Source organism: Pleuronectes platessa, chromosome 14 (assembly GCF_947347685.1).
Source record: "Pleuronectes platessa chromosome 14, fPlePla1.1, whole genome shotgun sequence".
Classification (NCBI taxonomy): domain Eukaryota; kingdom Metazoa; phylum Chordata; class Actinopteri; order Pleuronectiformes; family Pleuronectidae; genus Pleuronectes; species Pleuronectes platessa.
The window spans coordinates 23866072-23885472 of NC_070639.1; the positions used below are offsets into that span (position 1 = coordinate 23866072).

Consider the following 19401-nt stretch of genomic DNA (forward strand, 5'->3'; position numbering starts at 1 on the left):
CGCACTGACGACCGATCTTTACTGTTCCGCCCGTCACTCCGACGGGACAATGATCACAGGTCAGAGGTCAGCCGGGCACCGCATGTGAGTCAGGTGCATCATGGGAAAGTAACACAGACTCACAACAGACGAGAGGATTGTTGGTTTTAAACGTTTGGATGTTGTTCTTCTCTTTTATTTACTTTATGATCTAATATTTATTTTTCTTTCTTCCTTTACTTCTTTGGATCTTTGTTCTGACTTGTCATTGGTTGCTAATGGTCTGATAGTGTGCTCTGTATGATCCATAAAACTAATAAAAAGATTGGTGTAAATAACAGATTATAAGGATTTATCTGGATAACATCAGAACATCCTTTAAAATAATCAAATCATTTTTTTTAAGTTAATTTCCTGCCCCTGGAAGAGTTTCTGTTTTTCTTCAGCATTTGTTTGGATAACGCTGGAAACCACTTCACAGATTTCACTGTAACTCAGTGAAGAGCTTCGTTTAACGACGTCAGGACGGTTTTCAACATGTTATAACAGAAACTACACAAATTACACATATTCCATAATACATAAATAAGAAGTTAAGCAGACATCAGTCCATGTGTGTGTGTGTGTGTGTGTATGTGTGTGTGCGTGTGTCTGGTCTGTGGTCATTAGACACTAAGTGGGCGGATCCCTCTCTACCTGAGGGACACGCTGCTCCACCAATCAGAGGCCTCAGCTGCCTCCAAATCTCCCGGCGGCTGCGCGTATTGGCTGCTCCACGCGTCAGTCACGATCCGGGGGTGGGGGTGGCAGCGTGTAGGAGGAGCCGGGTGGAGGGAGGGAGGGAGAGGTGGAGAGGTGGCGGGTCGGAGGCGGTGCTGCTGTCAGTCCTCTTCCAGGTCCTCGTCAAAGTCTCGTGTTGTTGCTCTGAACCTCAGCGGAGGCTCCGGAGTCCAGATCGAGTCCCGCGCGCCCGAGGAGCCACCGGATCCGCTCCCTCACGCGCAGCCACTGGCCTCCTGCACCCGGACAGCGACGTGTGACCGGGGGAGACGCGGAAGGAGCAGGGATCCACCGGGAGCTGCAGCCGCACGCCGGAGAATCTCCCAGCGCCTCACCCCCCGTCCCATCATCCGCTGCTACTGGTGCTGCTGGTGCTGCTGGTGCTGCTGGAGCGGGATTATCCACAAGTCCTGCCCGCCTCCAACGCGAGCCACACGGGGAACGCTGGAGACTTGTTGCGCGTAATTCGGCGGAGCGCGCCAGCTCATCCAAGTGGTTCCTGTCCGTGCGTGCGATGTTTTGATTCGAGACGTGTCCGCGGCGCCGGAAGGGACCGAGAGCAACTGGGACTCTCAGCCTGAAACCAGCTCCTGTCTGCGCCCAGTGACGATGAGAACATCCGACCACAGCCAACCAAACCCGGGTGATTAGAGTCCCTCCGAGCCGCTGCCGCACGGAGCCAGTTCCTCCTGTCGATGGCACCGACTCTCAGCCAAGTCAAACTTTATCAGATCCCACTTCATTAGAGTCACTCTCCTCCTCTTCATCCTCATCATCCCTCTTCTTCCTCCTCGTCGAGCCGCTTCTCCTCATCGACATGTCTGAGAGAGACGGACACGGGGACGCGCTGTGCCGGGACGCAGCTCCGGACTTCATCCCGCCGAGGGCGTCCCGCGGCCGGCGGAGCGGAGTGGTCCTCCCCGGCGGCGGCGGCCAGGACACCGACACCATCCTCCTGGAGTCCGTGAGGGCGGCCCCGCGCCGGAGCAGCATCATCAAGGTAAAGAAAACAAAGTGCTTGTTAACACCAGTGGTTCAAACTCCTGCTGGAGCCAGTTAGCTCCCAGTGCTCAGATAGTGGTGTAAAGAAAGAAACGTGCGTTGGGAGAAATGGTGCCAAAACAAGTAGAGTAGTGTTTGTGGTGCAACAAGTGGAAGAACGTGTCTCTCTAAGAATCTGGAGTAAACACACGAGGGAGAATGGTTTCGCACACCAGTTCACACACCAGTTCACACACCAGTTCACAGCTGCGTCCTCCGAGGCCGCAGCAGATGTGACAGCAGCTGATAACACGTCCGCTCGCATCGCATGTGCGTAATGTTCGAACGCCACAGTGCGTAAAGTGGCCTCACCGCATTCTCCGATGACAGGATAACCGTGTCACCGTGTCATGAGTAACCTCGGCCTCCTGCCTCACACCTCGAACACTCGCATCGTTCAAATTAAAAGCATCTTAAAGGATTAAAGCCTTTTTCCCTTTGAGCTTTGAGACATATTTTCAAGGATTTAGCCCCGTGGTCGGAAAGTGTCTGAAAACAGTGGCTCCTGTCGTTGGGATCGTTCCTTACAGCCTCAGGGTTCAGGCGGTGGAGACCAGTCACCTACTGGTCGAGCGTCATGGTGACGGTTTCTCCAGCATCCTCACCAGTGCTCAGGTTGCAGGTCACTGGTTGTGATGGAGGCAGCAGGAGGATCAGGTTTGGGGATCAGCCTCTTCACCGCAGGTTCTCACCTTTCCCTCCGGCCGCTGTGGCCAAGTACATTAACCCAAGTGCTGCACTGGAGTAAATCAAAGTACCTGTACTTTACACTCATCCTTCTTCCTGTACTTTACCTCACAGCTGTAGTTTCTAGGATTTAAAAAGATCTATTGACAACAAGGATGTTTTCACGAGGGTCGAATCACCTGAAACTAAGAATCGTAACTTCTATGTGATTTGCAGCCGGTAGTGATGATGGCGTGTAGCCGAGGAATCGAGGTCCAGACCATTCACGTGTTTTTACTTTGGCTGGACGAGACAATTAATCAACTAAATGTCAAAGTGTCTCGATCACGAGCAGCTGCAGCAGTTAAATACTTCTAAAATCCCTGAGATATATTTATAAAGGTATAACAGTGGGTATGTTCTGAATCCATTAGGTATATTTTTCTGATTAAACGTCAGTACCTCTGTATGTAGACTTGTAATGGAGTATTATTACTTTCTGGTACCAGTACTTTTACTTGAGTAGATGATCTGAGCACTTGTCACAACCCTCGACTTTGAGGTCATTCGATTGGTGTGACGTTGAAAGCATCTGACGGAGGTTTGTGACCTTCTCAGTCTGTCTCACATGAAGCTGATGTCCAGCTCCATGTCTCAGTTCCATGTCTCAGCTCCATGTCTCAGCTCCATGTCTCAGCTCCATGTCTCGGCTCCATGTCCAGCTCCATGTCTCAGCTTCATGTCTCAGCTCCATGTCTCAGCTCCATGTCTCAGCTCCATGTCTCAGCTCCATGTCTCAGCTCCATGTCTCAGCTCCATGTCTCAGCTCCATGTCTCAGCTCCATGTCCAGCTCCATGTCTCAGCTCCATGTCTCAGCTCCATGTCTCAGCTCCATGTCTCAGCTCCATGTCTCAGCTCCATGTCCAGCTCCATGTCTCAGCTCCATGTCTCAGCTCCATGTCTCAGCTCCATGTCTCAGCTCCATGTCTCAGCTCCATGTCTCAGCTCCATGTCCAGCTCCATGTCTCAGCTCCATGTCTCGGCTCCATGTCTCAGCTCCATGTCTCGGCTCCATGTCCAGCTCCATGTCTCAGCTTCATGTCTCAGCTCCATGTCTCAGCTCCATGTCTCAGCTCCATGTCTCAGCTCCATGTCTCAGCTCCATGTCTCAGCTCCATGTCTCAGCTCCATGTCTCTGCTCCATGTCTCAGCTCCATGTCTCAGCTCCATGTCTCAGCTCCATGTCCAGCTCCATGTCTCAGCTCCATGTCTCAGCTCCATGTCCAGCTCCATGTCTCAGCTCCATGTCTCAGCTCCATGTCTCAGCTCCATGTCTCAGCTCCATGTCTCTGCTCCATGTCTCAGCTCCATGTCTCAGCTCCATGTCTCAGCTCCATGTCCAGCTCCATGTCTCAGCTCCATGTCTCAGCTCCATGTCTCAGCTCCATGTCTCAGCTCCATGTCTCAGCTCCATGTCTCAGCTCCATGTCTCAGCTCCATGTCCAGCTCCATGTCTCAGCTCCATGTCTCAGCTCCATGTCTCAGCTCCATGTCTCTGCTCCATGTCTCAGCTCCATGTCTCAGCTCCATGTCTCAGCTCCATGTCCAGCTCCATGTCTCAGCTCCATGTCTCAGCTCCATGTCTCAGCTCCATGTCTCAGCTCCATGTCTCAGCTCCATGTCTCAGCTCCATGTCTCAGGGAAGGTCCTGGTCTCCACGAGGTCTCGAGCCCGGCCTCATCCGGCAGAACCAGCAGAACAGAGAGGCCTTTGACTGCAGCCGGTGGAGGAAGTGACAGAGAGGAGTGATGTCGCTGACAGGCGCCAGTCAGCGGTGACAGCCGGGGCTCAGTGCCCCCCCCCCCCCCCCCCCCCCTCACTTCAGAATCTGCCTCAAGGAGACGACAGTTTAGAGACTGAACATCTGACATCAGATCATAAGGTTGAATTTACTCTACCACAACTTTCTTTAAATAAGTGATTAGTCTTTTTTTAAAGATATAATCTAGTACTGTGGAGTACTGACAATTACTGTGGAGTACTCTGGAGTACTGTGTAGTACTGTGGAGTACTGTGGAGGGCTGTGGAGTACTGTGGACCACTGTAGTACTGTGGAGTACTGAGGAGTACTGTAGTACTGTGGAGTACTGTGGAGTACTGTGGAGTACTGAGGAGTACTGTGTAGTACTGTGGAGCACTGTGGAGTACTGAGGAGTACTGTGTAGTACTGTGTAGTACTGTGGAGTACTGTGTAATACTGCGCCTGAAGGCGCTCATGCTGAATACAATGGCAACCAGATGAAGCATTTCATTCATATTCTCCATTCAAACAGAAAGACTACCTCCCCCCCCCACACACACACCTGTAAACAGACACCATCTATACAAACAAATCTTTTGTCCCTGAATTACAATGTGAGACCAAATCAAACCAGGAAACTCTCAGGTGTGAAAACGTCTTAATGATGAAACAGTTTAAACAGATTAATCTGCTGCACAGAGACGACGTCCTGATGTCACCACCTCTGATTTAAAGTCACTCTGAACAGTATAAATATATAAATATATAAAAACTACCGTCCATATGAAGAACGTTTCTTACATCACTGGAACTTGCTTTAGTCTGTTTTTCTCATCTGTCAGGCTGAAACTTCAGCTTCTGATGTTCAATCCACAAACAACTAAGGTTCATTGGAGATGGAGTTCGTTAAAGGAAGCTTATAAAAACAGAAATAAATAAATTAGGATACAATACATATTATTTCTTAATCTTAATGTACAAAGAGGGAGCAACACAAAAACCCTCAGTTTTCAGGGCTTGGTTTGTTTGTGTGTCAGCAGGATTATGATCTAGAGTAGACGATCACAGTTTGGATCCAGACCAGAGGGCAGATCCTGAACTTTGGTTTAAACTTTATTTAACATTGTGAGACAGAAGACGTGTTTAGACGACTGATGTTTATGAATCTGTGCAGCTTGTTGCAGCTCGATTGAATTCAAAGGACTTCAGGGTCGTTGTGGAGGTGTTTGTCGTATCCAGTTCTGTTCTAGATACTTTAGAAATTCATTAAAATGTCAAACTGCAGCGTTCCAGCAGATTTCCTGGTGAATCCATCTGAAGGCAGCTTGAGTGAGTTTCACTTTATAAAGGTGAGACCTGGTGGCAGGTTGGACTCAGAACGGAGGATAAGAGGGTTCCAGATCAAACGGCTCATTTTAGGGGGATTTGTTTGGAGGATCCCAGTCGAGAGGCAGAGGTTCGCTCCCACAGCTCGAATTACTAAGACAACACACGTTACCTCCTGCACACACACTCCTCTACAACACACAGACACACACATGCAGGCAATTAAGGACGCCCTTGTTCCGTCTGCAGACTCTCGACTGTTGCACGGAGGCAATAATTGCATATTCAGCGAGAGTCTGCATGTGGAGTGGGTGTAATGGAGAAGAGATTTCACCTCATCATCATCATGTTTCCCCACGTTTGTTTCCACATAATTAACTTTAAGGTTGTTCAAATCTTATTGTTCCACATTGTGTGAGTCTCTGGATCCTTTTGTTCCAGCTCCTCATCCCAGGATGTTCGAGGAGATGTTTCCTCAAATTCACCCTGACGTGTTTAATAATGTTGGAAATCTGTGGATCTCCGCTGCATGGAAAGACTCAGTTTCTGCTTCACGTTCTTTTGTGTGTGTGTGTGTGTGTGTGTGTGTGTGTGTGTGTGTGGGGGGGGGGGGGGTCTTTGTTGAAATACCAGCAAGAGCAGATAACATTTAATTTACAATTCTGAGGGAATGTGGGACAGTATGGACATTAATCACTGACATGGTCGAGCTGATAGTCGTACAATCACCTGAACCTGAGAACAACTTGTCGGCACACACACACACACACACACACACACACACACACACACACGCATGGTACACACACATGGGACACACACACACACGGGACACACACACACACACACATACATTTGTGGAAATACATTCAAGATTCAAGTCGGCTCCTGCAGGTCAGGGATTTATCTTATATTAATTTATCTTTTTTATTGATTTCCCCCCCGACATGAGAGAGCTATTTGCAAACTGTTTCCAAAGATCCAATTCTGTTTCGACCAGTTAGAAAATTGACGATTGGTTCATTGAATCAGATATTTTTTTGTTTTTAAGGAAGAAAATAATAAAAAGTTTGTTGGATAATATGCAGAACAATCACTTGACATTCTTCTTTAGTGAGAATAACACATTTTAAAACTCATCATGGCCGAGCTGAGCGAGAAGATGAACCTTCGGGGCTCGAGGGCAGTTTGTCAGTTTGGTGATTCAGCCTCTGGAGACGGGACTGATGCTGTTATGTTCTAACCAGACTGAGCGTCTAGAGAATCAAACTGACCCAGGATCTGACCGGATCCGAACAGCAATTTTGCATTTATTCATCCACTTTATTACACAACCTCGTATCTGAAACTTTATACTAAACCAAACCAGAAGTTCCCTGTGCGCTCGGTGATCTCTTGTGCTGATGATTCATGCGGGAAAGTTTCATGTCCATCCAAGACTTGACAAAGCTCCAGCAGCCGAGTCACCTCCTGACCCGCTCTGCCAGAAATAACTCTTCCTCCTTCTCCAGTTTAATAGGAAAACAATTATATGTGCTCCGGCTCTGGAGAAAGGCCCTCTGGAAATCCTGAAGGATGCACGGCAGCCAGAGAGATGTCGAGCTGCAGCGGAGTGAAGCCAAGCACAAGAGTTTTCAAACTCCCATTTTCTCTGTGGCTAATAAAAGTTGATTTGTGAATCAGGGTTTATCTTTCTGATAGACTCGTGTATATTCTGTCGGGGTCGTTCCAAATGAAAAATCTCTAACTGCATCTCATCCTTCAGGATCGTTTCCCTCATTCATGCATTGTTATTCAGGCCGTTGCCACTTCTGCACGGATGAGCTGCAGCGGCCGCCTCCTCTCGTACTGAGCGCGAGTTAAAGGGACGTTAATCTCAATCAAGTTCAACACATTAGGGTCAGGCTGGTACATTAATTTTCCACCGGCAAACCACCAGCAATTAGCTTACAGCATTACTGTGTAACAGGCCAGAAGGCAAACACCCGGCTCACCGCAGACGGAGTGGGATTAACACACGAGCGAGTGAGAACACACACATGGACAGGTTCTCCAGGACGAGGCTCAGGGGACGCCCTGGTTGGACGTGTCTCTGACAGGACGCTGCGTCGCCTGACTGCTCGCTGTCTCTCTCCGGCTTTCGTGTAGAGCCTTGATGCATCAGGGCAGAGTCTCCCCCCGGTCCTTCAGCTCGGTGAATCAACACGTTAACTGGTTTTATCTAAACCCTCCTCGTGAGTCACAGGAACAAGACGTGGAGGATGAACTCAGACCGGCAGCGGTCCAGTGAGGCGGGAAGTGAAACATGAGGATATGATAGTGAAGCGGCAGATCCACGAGTTGAACATGAATCTGACAGCAACTGTTTGATCTTGTGTTGTTTCAGTGAAGGTGCAGAGGCAGCGGGAGGAATGTGTGTTTGCACATGTTCACACTGGAATTTGATGATTTCATTCTGAGGCCCGTCACATTTAAGATCAATCAAAAACAATCCAAACAGTTTTGTTTTTGTGGAAGTAAAAGTTTAGCAAATTTAAAAAGTCTATGATAAAAGGAGAAAACACTGAAATATCATTGTGATGTCATGTGACGTCAACAAACCCCCCATCGGACACGCCCCCTAACAGAGCTGCCTGAAGATAAGAGGAAAGTACATTCTCTGAATCATCAGAGTTCTTTCTCTGAAGTAGAGATGCTGTTCTTCACTCTGGTCCCGTGTGTCGGACCGACCCTATGACTCCAGCTGCTCTATGTCCCGTCTGCTGCTCTATGTTCTGTCTGCTGCTCTATGTCACGTCTGCTGCTCAGGTTTTAAAGCTGTGATGTGAAACTCTCCATTAAACCCTTTGTTTTGAAGTGGAACGTGCACAGATGAGCCTCCTGCTGTTGAACGTGATGGAACTCTAGAGAAGGCCTCGGTGGATCCCTGTCTGTGTTTGATATGAGTTTATTTTGGTCTGGGCTCCGACACAGAGCCATGTGGGTCTCTGATCCCTCCCTGCCTCCTGCACCAGCTGCACTCAGACTCCACATTGTGTTGCTGCTCCTCTCCAGTCGCTCTGTCTCTTGCATTCAGCTCCACTTTGATGTGTTTCCCGTTGTGTTCCTTCACTTGATTGTTCTCGCTCCGCTCCGCTCGCCCCGCTCGCCCGTCCGACTCCCGCTGAGCCCGCGAGTGAACAATGATTTGTTCCCGACGTCCTCCTGGAAACCGGTCAAGAGAAATGACAACGTTTCCCTTGTGATTCTGTGTTGTTGTTGTTGTTGTGCGTTTTGTGTGCATGAGCATGCAGAGCAGAGCCGATAGGCCCACTGAGGGTCCTCTGTGTCCCAGTGTCACGGTGCTGCTGGTGCCACGTCTCTGTGGGAACACACCACCTCATCCCAGCTGCTGCAAGGAGAGAGCGAGAGAGAGAGAGAGAGAGAGAGAGAGAGAGAGAGAGAGAGAGAGAGAGAGAGAGACTCACCTAAAGCACGGGAGAGAGGAAATGAGAGAGAGACACTCACTGAAAGCATGTGAGAGAGGGAGAGAGCTCATGTCTGTTATTAGAGTTAATGCGACTGATGTGGGATTTAAACCCGTGACCTTCACTCCAGAGGAGGTGCAGGTCTCCAGCTCTGGAGCTAAAACACCCGAGCAGACATGTTTTAAGTGAATAACTGAAAAACACAAAGTAGTTTGAAGTTGAGCTGCTGCCAGAGCGACTGTGGCAGGGGAGAGAGAGAGGGCGAGAGAGGAGTGGGGGTGCACGCCGTTTATATCTACAAATCACTTCCTGTTGTAACCCCCCCCCCCTCTCTGCACACACACACACACATATCAGTATAAACACATCTCTGCGTCGCACAGCTGTCGCTCCTCTCGCCGGCGGCCATGTTTCTCTGAGTTCCCTCTGAGAAGAGGAATGTGTTTCGACAGGTTGTAGAAAGTGAAGAAGAGAGAGAACGTGATGTTTGTGTGAGAGGTCACCGGCGCCTGCTGGTCATATATATATATCCGGGGGGGGGGGGGACTCTAGAGACTGAGCTTCATCCTAGAGGGCAACACACACACACACACACACACACACACACACACAGACACACATTGTCTGCTGTTTAACCTTCGTTGTGTCACATCAGGTCTTGTTTGGTTCTCTTCAGGTTCTTCTCTGGTTCCTTTTTGGTTCTTTCTCTGGTTCTCTTCCACTTTTCAGCTTCTTCTCGTTCACACTGAGTTACTCAGTTACTCTCTGGTTCTTTTCTGGTTCTTACTTCCATGTTTCTTTTTGTCTTCTTCCTTCTCAGTGTGTTTTTTGCTTCTTTTCAGGGTTTTTACAGTTTTGCTTTTTGGTTGCAGACGCGAATCTTCCCATAAGGAAATCAGTTTGCCGGGCTTTTATTGTGAAATTCATCTGTTTAAAAGCGAATGAGGCCAGTGGAGGAAAGAGCGTCCTCTTCGATCCCACTACACAAATGTTGTGTTATCACGTTGGGCACTGAGGTATTTAATCTCTGCTGCTGCACAGAGCAGGAATGTCACTAATGATGTTATCGTGACGCGCACGTTTCTTCTTATGGACTCGAGTTCAGCTGGAGCTCAGAACCAGACCTCGGCCCTTCAGGTGAAGATGCTGGATTCCACTTCCTGCTCCTCTGGTTCTGATGCTCTGATGCTCTGATGTTCTGATGTTCTGATGTTCTGATCCGAACCTGCAGACGTCCTGATACGAGCCGGCTCCACTGCAGCTGACGTGTTGTGAGGCCGCTGGGTGTGTCGGCCTGTGTGTTGTTATTATCGTCTGTTACAATGAACACACTGAAGGTAGTCAGGAGCTGCTGAGTGTGTGTGTGTGTGTGTGTGTGTGTGTGTGTGTGTGTGTGTGTGTGTGTGTGTGTGTGCAGGAGTTTGAGTGCGTTTTCTTTTTGCGAGTGAGTCACTGTACATGTGTGTGTGTGTGTGTATAGGGCAGGAATGTTGTGCAGCTGCCAGAGTCGGCTGCTCTGACTTCATCAGGACTACAGCGGAGTTCCCTGGCACCGCATCGCACACACACACACAGACACACACATGCACACACCTGTTACCATGACAACGGCATACAGGACCTGCCCCTTGACGCCCCCCCCCCCCCCCCCCCCAGCCGTGCACTGTTTTCATAAAGGAACTTGAATCTGAAGTGAAAACAGGTCACAGGCTGAAATGACTTCATCAGAGGGTTTGAACAAGGGTCTTTTATTTTGAAGCAGATCATTGTGGGAAATGAAATGTTACAATGCAAAGTAACTGGAGGGGGGGGGGGGGGGTGGGAGTGTGAGTGAAGAGCATATTCAAATGGAAACACACACACAGACACACACACACACACACACACACACACACACACATATAGTTTGTTAAAAAAAAAGAGTTAATAACTTAATTATTGGCTCTGTGAGGTCCAAACTTGGTTCCTTCAGTGGATCCAGAGTCTGATGCTTGTTTTTTATTTTCCATGTTTTGAATGAAGAATGAATTCTACATTGAATCGTGATTTTCCCGCCTCCTTGCTTGTCAGCAACAATGAGCAGTTTTCACACGAGCAGCTTTTCATGTCATCATCATATTGTGCGATTGTCATCATCATATTGTGTTTGCAGCACAATTACCTGAGTGTAGCTGCTTGAGGCCTGGAGCTGAACAAACACTGGGTGTGGAGCTTCATCGTCAGGTGACACACAGAACACGACGGGACACGAACCCAACACCACCCGGATTGAACCAGGTCTCCTTCTGATGAGCAGGGAAAACTCCTCTCTCTCTCTCTCTCTTTACCTCTCTCTCTCTCTCTCTCTCTCTCTCTCTCTCTCTCTCTCTCTCTCTCTTTACCTCTCTCTCTCTCTCTTTACCTCTCTCTCTCTCTCTCTCTCTCTCTCTCTCTCTCTCTCTCTCTCTCTCTCTCTCTCTCTCTTACCTCTCTCTTTCTCTCTGTCTCTCTGTCGCTGTCTCTCTCTCTTTACCTCTCTGTCTCTCTCTCTCTCTTTACCTCTCTGTCGCTCTGTCTCTCTTTACCTCTCTGTCTCTCTCTCTCTCTTTACCTCTCTGTCTCTCTGTCTCTCTTTACCTCTCTGTCTCTTTCTCTCTCTCTCTCTCTCTCTCTCTCTCTCTCTCTCTCTCTCTCTCTTTCCCTCTCTGTCTCGCTGTCTCTTTACCTCTCTGTCTCTTTCTCTCTCTTTCTCTCTCTCTCTCTCTCTCTCTCTTTCCCTCTCTGTCTCTCTGTCTCTTTACCTCTCTGTCTCTCTGTCTCTCTTTACCTCTCTCTCTCTCTCTTTCCCTCTCTCTCTGTCTCTCTGTCTCTTTACCTCTCTGTCTCTCTGTCTATCTTTACCTCTATCTCTATCTCTCTCTCTCTCTCTTTCTCTCTCTCTCTCTTTCCCTCTCTGTCTCTCTGTCTCTTTACCTCTCTGTCTCTCTGTCTATCTTTACCTCTATCTCTATCTCTCTCTCTCTCTCTCTTTCCCTCCCCTCTCTCTCTCTCTCTCTCCCTCTTTCTCTCTCTCTCCCTCTCTCTCTCTTTCTTTCCCTCTCTCTCTCTTTCAGATGTGCTGCCGCTCACGTGTGTTTCCATGGTTTCAAATGATCATTATTCGGTGGATTTTTGGAGGTCGCGACCTCGACAGTTTCCAAACCGACACAGCGGTGGTAGATAAATATTAAAGTTGTGTTTCAGCGTCTCATGCTGCACATGAAGCTGCAGCAGATTAGCTCCGTTTATCTTATCTTAACATAAAGCTGCAAGTGACCCATAAACCCACAGCTGCTTGATAACAATTAATGATTAACTATAGATGTAATTAGTTCACCTACTTTAAGCTTTGAGAACCAAAACACATCATCACATATTAATATTATATTCATCCCCTCAATACAAACATTAAGGATTCTCCATAGAGTCTGATTTAAAGCCTTTAATATTCAGAGTAGCTGCAACTGGTGATGATTATTTGAGTTATTGATGAATTTATCTTTATTAAATGTGTGAAGACGTCTGTCTGTCTTCTGTCCTCTGTCCTCTGTCCTCTGTCCTCTTAAAGATCCAGAGCTCAGGAATCAGGACATTATTTTAATTAATATATTAAATCATATGTGGAGGAACCGGTATGAAGCTGTCATTGTTGTTGTTTCTGGTTCATTACACAAAGCAACAGTTGTCATCTGTAAAGTAAACTGTGACATCATCGTTGAAATCTCTATTTCAGAGACTTCAAACCAGTTTCAAACCAGTTTCTTTTTGTTTACTGGTCTTAATGGTTCTATCAGAGGACGACAGGCAGCTCACACACAACATCTTCATTAATTTATTCATAGAGTCCAAACTCGATTCTGCATTATTCTCCGGAATCTCCACTGAACGTGCTGCAGGGAAGTTATTTTTAAGATAATATTTAATAATGAATTGAACGATGTCCCCGTGTGTGAAGGAGGAAACACAGCAGGGCTCCGCTTCATTTCTTACAGTCTATTAAAACACACACTAGCAGTTCTTCACGTTAACTGCTGCACCAGAGGAGGAAGTCGCTCTGAAAACAACAGACTCCTCGTAAATACACACCAGTCAGAGAGTTCCTTGACAGATGAGGAGCTGGTCAGGGGGGGGGGGTTCATCTCCTCCTGTGGTGACTGGCAGTAAACACCAGTGATATGAAAACAGAGGAAGTCACAGAACAACAGAGAGATTTCATATCTGCTGTGAGGAGGGAGAACGAGCTCCGACATCTTCACTGAGCCGGAGACACACTGAACACTTCAGTGTGTGTTTGAGCTGTAACTATGCATCTATATATATATATATATCTTTAAATACACTAATGCTGGATTTAATGTCACATTTATCAAAGTACATTTACAAGGACAATGTTCATGTGTGTCTAACGTTGTCCCGCCTCCCAGTTCTCGGTTCCAAAGAATTCATTTGAATATTCAGGAAGAACAACAGGTGCATTTTCCATATAGGACAAAGTATGTGCACAGATAAATACAGGATCTGCACTGAAATCCGATTTTACTCTCAACAACAGGGTTCATTCAGTGAACTTCTGCAGTTTCTCAACATTTCATCCCAGGAACTGTGACATTTGAAGAAATAATGTCAGATATTGTTGCAGTTATAAAACCAGGGCTCTCTCTCTCTCTCTCGCCTCATCCCTGTGGTCGCTCGCCCCGGCGCCAGCTTTATTCAGCCCTGCAAAACGAATGGCAGGAGAGCGAGAGAAGAGCCGAGCGCCAATAATAACACAGAGGGTGGTGGATTGTGAGCCACATAAGTGGAGGGGGACGGTCAGGTGCTTCTGAAGGCAGCGAGTCGCCGTGAATCATCGTGCGGAGGAAGCGAATGAGAAAAAGACGAGAGCAGGAGACGAGGAGCAGAAACAGAAACACAAGAAGCAACACTGCACTCGTGCTTCCTCCCACTGCTCTGGACTGACACTCTGCTTCTGGCTGTTAAAAATAATATTCTTCTTTCGGTTATTGCTGTTTCCCAGAGTCTTTATTTCCTCTGTGTACATTTCATCATGAACCCGTCATCACGGTTATTCTCTGATGAGAGTCTCTGATTGCTACCTGGTGTTCAGAGTTTAACTGCACAGCTTCATTTAAACGTTCAAATTACTGCTCTCAAAGATAACCCACAATCGGATTCTGTTTTAACTGGACCAAGCAGATCAGGTGAGAAAACAACACGAGTGAAAATGTCTCTGAACTTCAGGGAAACACAATCCTCAGAGGATACGACCTGCAGAAATTAAACGATTCATTGATCCACATAGTATAATAAACAGATTTGATCATCTTCAAGCAAAGTTCATTGTTCCACCAAAACTAGAGGATATTTAGCTTTTTTCCATTGAAGCCACAGAGTGAAAATAACTGATTTGGACATTTACGTTCTCACTCGCTCCAGAAAGTTTCAGGAAAGTTTCCAGGCTTCAGTTCAGATGTAAAAGACACGAGGTCACGACTTCCTCTATGTTTTCATTCTCTTTTTATTGGACTTGTTGACGATCTGACAAACAACGGCCTTCGAGATAAGAGCTGAAGTGAAGCTGATGAACTGGGAGCAGCTGCTGGTCTCCTGATGGGAGGACAGTCCTCGTGCTGGGACTGTGTGAACCATCGATGTGTTTTCCTGATGGACGTTCTGCTGCTCGCTGTCGTCTTCAATCCGCCTCCTATGACATCGCATACAAGAATTCACCATTTCCTCCCAGGCTTATGCTGCATGATTTATCATTTCTATATAAAACCCTCTCCACATGTCGGGCTGCTGAGTGACATCATGTACAGTTTGTGGAAAACCGACATGCGGCCAGCGTGGTTTTATTCGTGCCGTGTGCAGAGAGGCTGTGACTCACAAGGGAAATGCTCACTTTACATGCACGGTTTACCCAGAATGCTCCTGTGCTACGTGGTCATGTGAGCGTGTTTCTTTCATCTGAGGAAACTCCTGCAGTTTCTTCTTTTGTGAAAATGTAAATGATGACATGTTCTAAACACGACTGTTCGAAATCCTTCAATTTAACTTTGACTAATTGAGAGCAGACATCAGAGTAACGTTGTCGTGATTGTGTGTTTACAAACGGTTAAACACACAACTGCAGCACGGAGGGGATTGGGTTTCTCTACCTCCGCCTCCACCTCGAACAAACACCTGTGTTTTCTCAGCTCGAGACTTTTCCTCGGACGGTTTCTCCACTGGAGGATAATGAGGAAGCTGCTCACTCGGGGATGTTGACCTCAGAAGCAGCTCTCTCAGTTTTGAAATGTTAAATCAAGGACGCGACAAAGAAACACAGGTTTTCTATACGTTCTCTGTATTATATGTGTTTCTATATAGTCAGTTTTCCCAGAGAGGAGAAGTTGGACGGTTGCACTCAGATTATGGACGAGACAGGTCCCTGTCCCTTCGTACGGAGGCTCTGGCCCCGTGACCCCTGACAAAGAGGACACCGTCTTTGGAACATGTCTCCTACTTTGGCTTTTGAGTTTGGTTCATGTCCCGTCTGCTAACATGGAGGATTTATGAGCTCTACTGCAGCCATTCACTTCTGAGAGGTCCCATGTCGTCCATCTTCCATTGACAGCGCTCGCTCCAGACCTCGAACGTTTCAGCAACAAAACCCTGAAGCTGAAATTACGCACATGACTCGATATTAATTTTTCATGTGTGTGTGATCTGGGCGAACAGATGTTCTGTCCAGCTGCAGCGAAGCGTCCGTCTGTGGATTTAGATGCTGAGGTCATTTCGGTCCCGCTGGGTGGACACATCATGAAAACCTCCTCGTTAAGACTCTGATCAGCTCCTCTGTCCTCAAGCAGCCATTTCCTGAACGTGGGGCGTGACCTCTGACCTCGGGGGAGGGCGTCTCTTCTTGGCCACTGAGACGGGGAAAGAAGAGAAGAATCCTGGCGTCTCCCGACTTCTCCATCTGGCTCCTCTCCTTGTTTCCAGCTCTTGGCCGGTTCCTGGAGGCGGAGTGTGTTTCTGTCTGGAAGCAGGAAGCTGAGGATTTGATCGGAGAACATGATGAACATGTTAACATCCACCTGGTTTCACTTTACTGCTTTAAATAAATCCACAGCGGAGGATTTGGAAAAATGTTAGTTTGTCTGAAGTGGAAAAATTGGTGCTTCTATAAAAAGTTATGCAGAAAAATGTCGACACCAATGTTGGTTGATAGGATTTCATCTCTGGGTTCGGAAGCTTTAAGGATGGAACCAACGACCTTCTGGTCAGTGTACGACCCGCTTTACCTCAGTCCCGGCTGACCAAGAATCCACAGCAGAGCAAACTTACACCTTTTAAAAACACATGAATAGAATAGAAGCTAAAAACGTTTTATTATTTACCCATTTTCATCAGTGGGATTCATTTGGGACATTTTTCTTAGTGATGGACGGAGCTGTTTGTTAATGAGCCGGAGACGTGGAGACCGGCTGGTCCACACGGCGGCCGGGCGTAAACAGACTTCTTTCAAAGCACTGATTCCACTTGGGGATAGTAAGACACCACACACACACACACACACACACACACACACACAAGAACCCCCACGTCTATTCACATTTGAACAAGGGCTAATTAAAATAATCACCACTTCTCCGGCATGAAATCTTCCCTCTGCAGTTTTTTGTCTCAGCTTCATTAGGAGCTCGATCTCTCCTGAAACAGTTTGAACATCTCTTCTTTTCTCTCTCTCTCTCTCTCTCTCTCTCTCTCTCTCTCTCTCTCCTCTCCTCTCTCTCTCTCTCTCTCATCATCTGCCAGCTCTTCATTCCTCTCATTAAGTCATAATCGTGACATTGGCCTGTGTGGTCACTTCTTCCTCTTTTGTTGAACAAAATCTCGTTAGGTTTTCAAAGTGCAGGAATTCAATTTGCAGATATTTATATTAATTGTTCTCTTCCACTGACATCGACCCTGAGTAAGAAAGTTTGTTCTGGAACTTCATCGACAACATATCGATATTTAAATGTCCACATTTATGATAATTTTAGGAGGGAAAATGTTTTGAATGAAAAACACTTGAAAACTTGAGGTGCCTCTATATAAATTGATTATTTAAATATTCACGGCCACCAGATGTCCGATTAAAGTGACTCATTAAATCACAACTTTATTTTCAATCACATCTTTATTCTCGTAATATTATGAAGTTATTCCTCGAAATCTGCATATTGTTTCTTATATGTCCCTAATTCTCCATCATACATAAAAATGTATCCGATACTTTGAAGGTTTTCAAATCACATTTAATGATGAGCAGCAGTTACCAGTGACAGGATGATCACAATACTGGATGATACAAGGCCGGTTGTATAATTGTCACACACACTCACAGTCTCCTGTTATAGCTGACTGTGTGTGTGTGTGTGTGTGGTGTGTGTGTGTGTCTGTGTGTGTGTGTGTGTGTGTGTGTCAGATTGAAGGACACAAGGTCTCATCCGTCAGTGAAACCAGTTGAGGTCAGACCAGACACCAGTGGAAACATGCAGTGATTTCAGATACAAACTGGTTCTGACTCCTGAGGCTCGGGCTCTAGTGGCTGTCGTCTCTCAACGAGGGGGCGTCCCTGACTTTTCATCCCATTAGTGTCCGTCCCTCCGTCCCTCCGTCCCCCCCGTCCCTCCTACTCTCTGACTCTGTGACTCTCTGACTCTGTGACTCTCTGACTCTGTGACTCTCTGAATCTCTGACTCTCTGTCCCTCCGACCCTCCGACTCTCCTACTCTTTGACTCTCTGACTCTTTGACTCTTTGACTCTCTGTCCCTCCTACTCTCTGACTCTGTGACTCTCTGACTCTCTGAATCTCCGACTCTCCGACCCTCCGTCCCTCCGTCCCTCCCGACTTTCCTACTCTTTGACTCTCTGACTCTTTGACTCTTTGACTCTCTGTCCCTCCTACTCTCTGACTCTGTGACTCTCTGACTCTGTGACTCTCTGAATCTCTGACTCTTTGACTCTCTGTCCCTCCGACTCTCCGTCCCTCCGTCCCTCTGACTCTCTGACTCTGTGACTCTCTGAATCTCCGACTCTCTGACTCTCTTACTCTTCGACTCTCAAACTCTCCGACTCTCTGACCCTCTGACTCTTTGACTCTCCGACCCTCTGACTCTCCGACTCTCCTACTCTTTGACTCTCTGACTCTGTGACTCTTTGACTCTCTGACTCTGTGACTCTTTGACTCTCTGACTCTTCGACTCTCCGTCCCTCTGACTCTGTGACTCTCTGACTCTTTGACTCTCTGTCCCTCCGACTCTCCGACCCTCCGTCCCTCCGTCCCTCCGACTCTCCTACTCTTTGACTCTCTGACTCTTTGACTCTTTGACTCTCTGTCCCTCCTACTCTCTGACTCTGTGACTCTCTGACTCTGTGACTCTCTGAATCTCTGACTCTTTGACTCTCCGTCCCTCCGTCCCTCAGACTCTCTGACTCTCTGACTCTTCGACTCTCCGACTCTCCGACTCTCTGACCCTCTGACTCTTTGACTCTTTGACTCTCCGACCCTCTGACTCTCCGACTCTCCTACTCTCCGACCCTCTGACTCTCTGACCCCGAGGAGTCGTGAGCACGATGTGATGATTGTCTTGTTGTTCCAGAGATAATCTGCTTCAGTTAACTCTGACAGGATTACAAAGAGACGCAGGATAAGTTCACTCATTCACTTTGTTTACCTGCTAATTCCTGTGTGAGGAAATGTAAACAGTCTGGTACGTTAATAATGATATAAGTAAAAAAGAATATAAGCAATTATCTGCTAAACGGTCTAAAATGAAAATAGACGAGTTATAAAATAAATGAAATGAAATTCAAACATAAAGTTATAGGTCATCTCACTTCTTTTCACTGTGTCTGACAGGGATGGAAACTAATTACCAGAAGAGTCAATAGTTAATATTGATAATGGGTAATAATGCAGCTGTAGCAGTCGGTGTTGACCTGAGGCGACGCTCAGCTGGAGTGACACACTGGAAATAGCCGAGTCTTAAAAAGGAAAGTAGAAACCTGCTGAACTCAACCGATGTGGATTAAAGCCGATCATGTTGATAAATCCAGCTCGGCTCTTCTCCTCCCGAGGTTCCTCACGTCTTCTCCTGACCACAACGCTAATTGGGATAAATTTAAACATTGATGACACAGAGAGTTAAGGTCAACAAATCTAAAGCACAACAGTTAGCGACATCCTGTCACCAATTAGTTTAATTAGCCGGCCGGTGTGTGACTGTTGCACTCGGGCGCCGCAGGGCTGCATCGCATTGTTTCCTCCACCACCTGCACCGCGTGGCCT

The 19401-nt window shown here is 47.2% G+C and overlaps 1 protein-coding gene across 1 annotated transcript in view; it reads left to right on the forward strand.

Annotated features, from left to right (window-relative positions):
- The first annotated feature begins 1084 nt into the window (after positions 1-1084).
- Positions 1085-19401, forward strand: part of plcl1 (phospholipase C like 1) — a 62042-nt gene continuing 43725 nt past the window's right edge. Inside the window, 1 exon segment of the mRNA XM_053440031.1 lies at positions 1085-1759. Coding sequence (XP_053296006.1) covers positions 1577-1759 — 183 coding nt within the window. The 5' untranslated portion in view covers positions 1085-1576.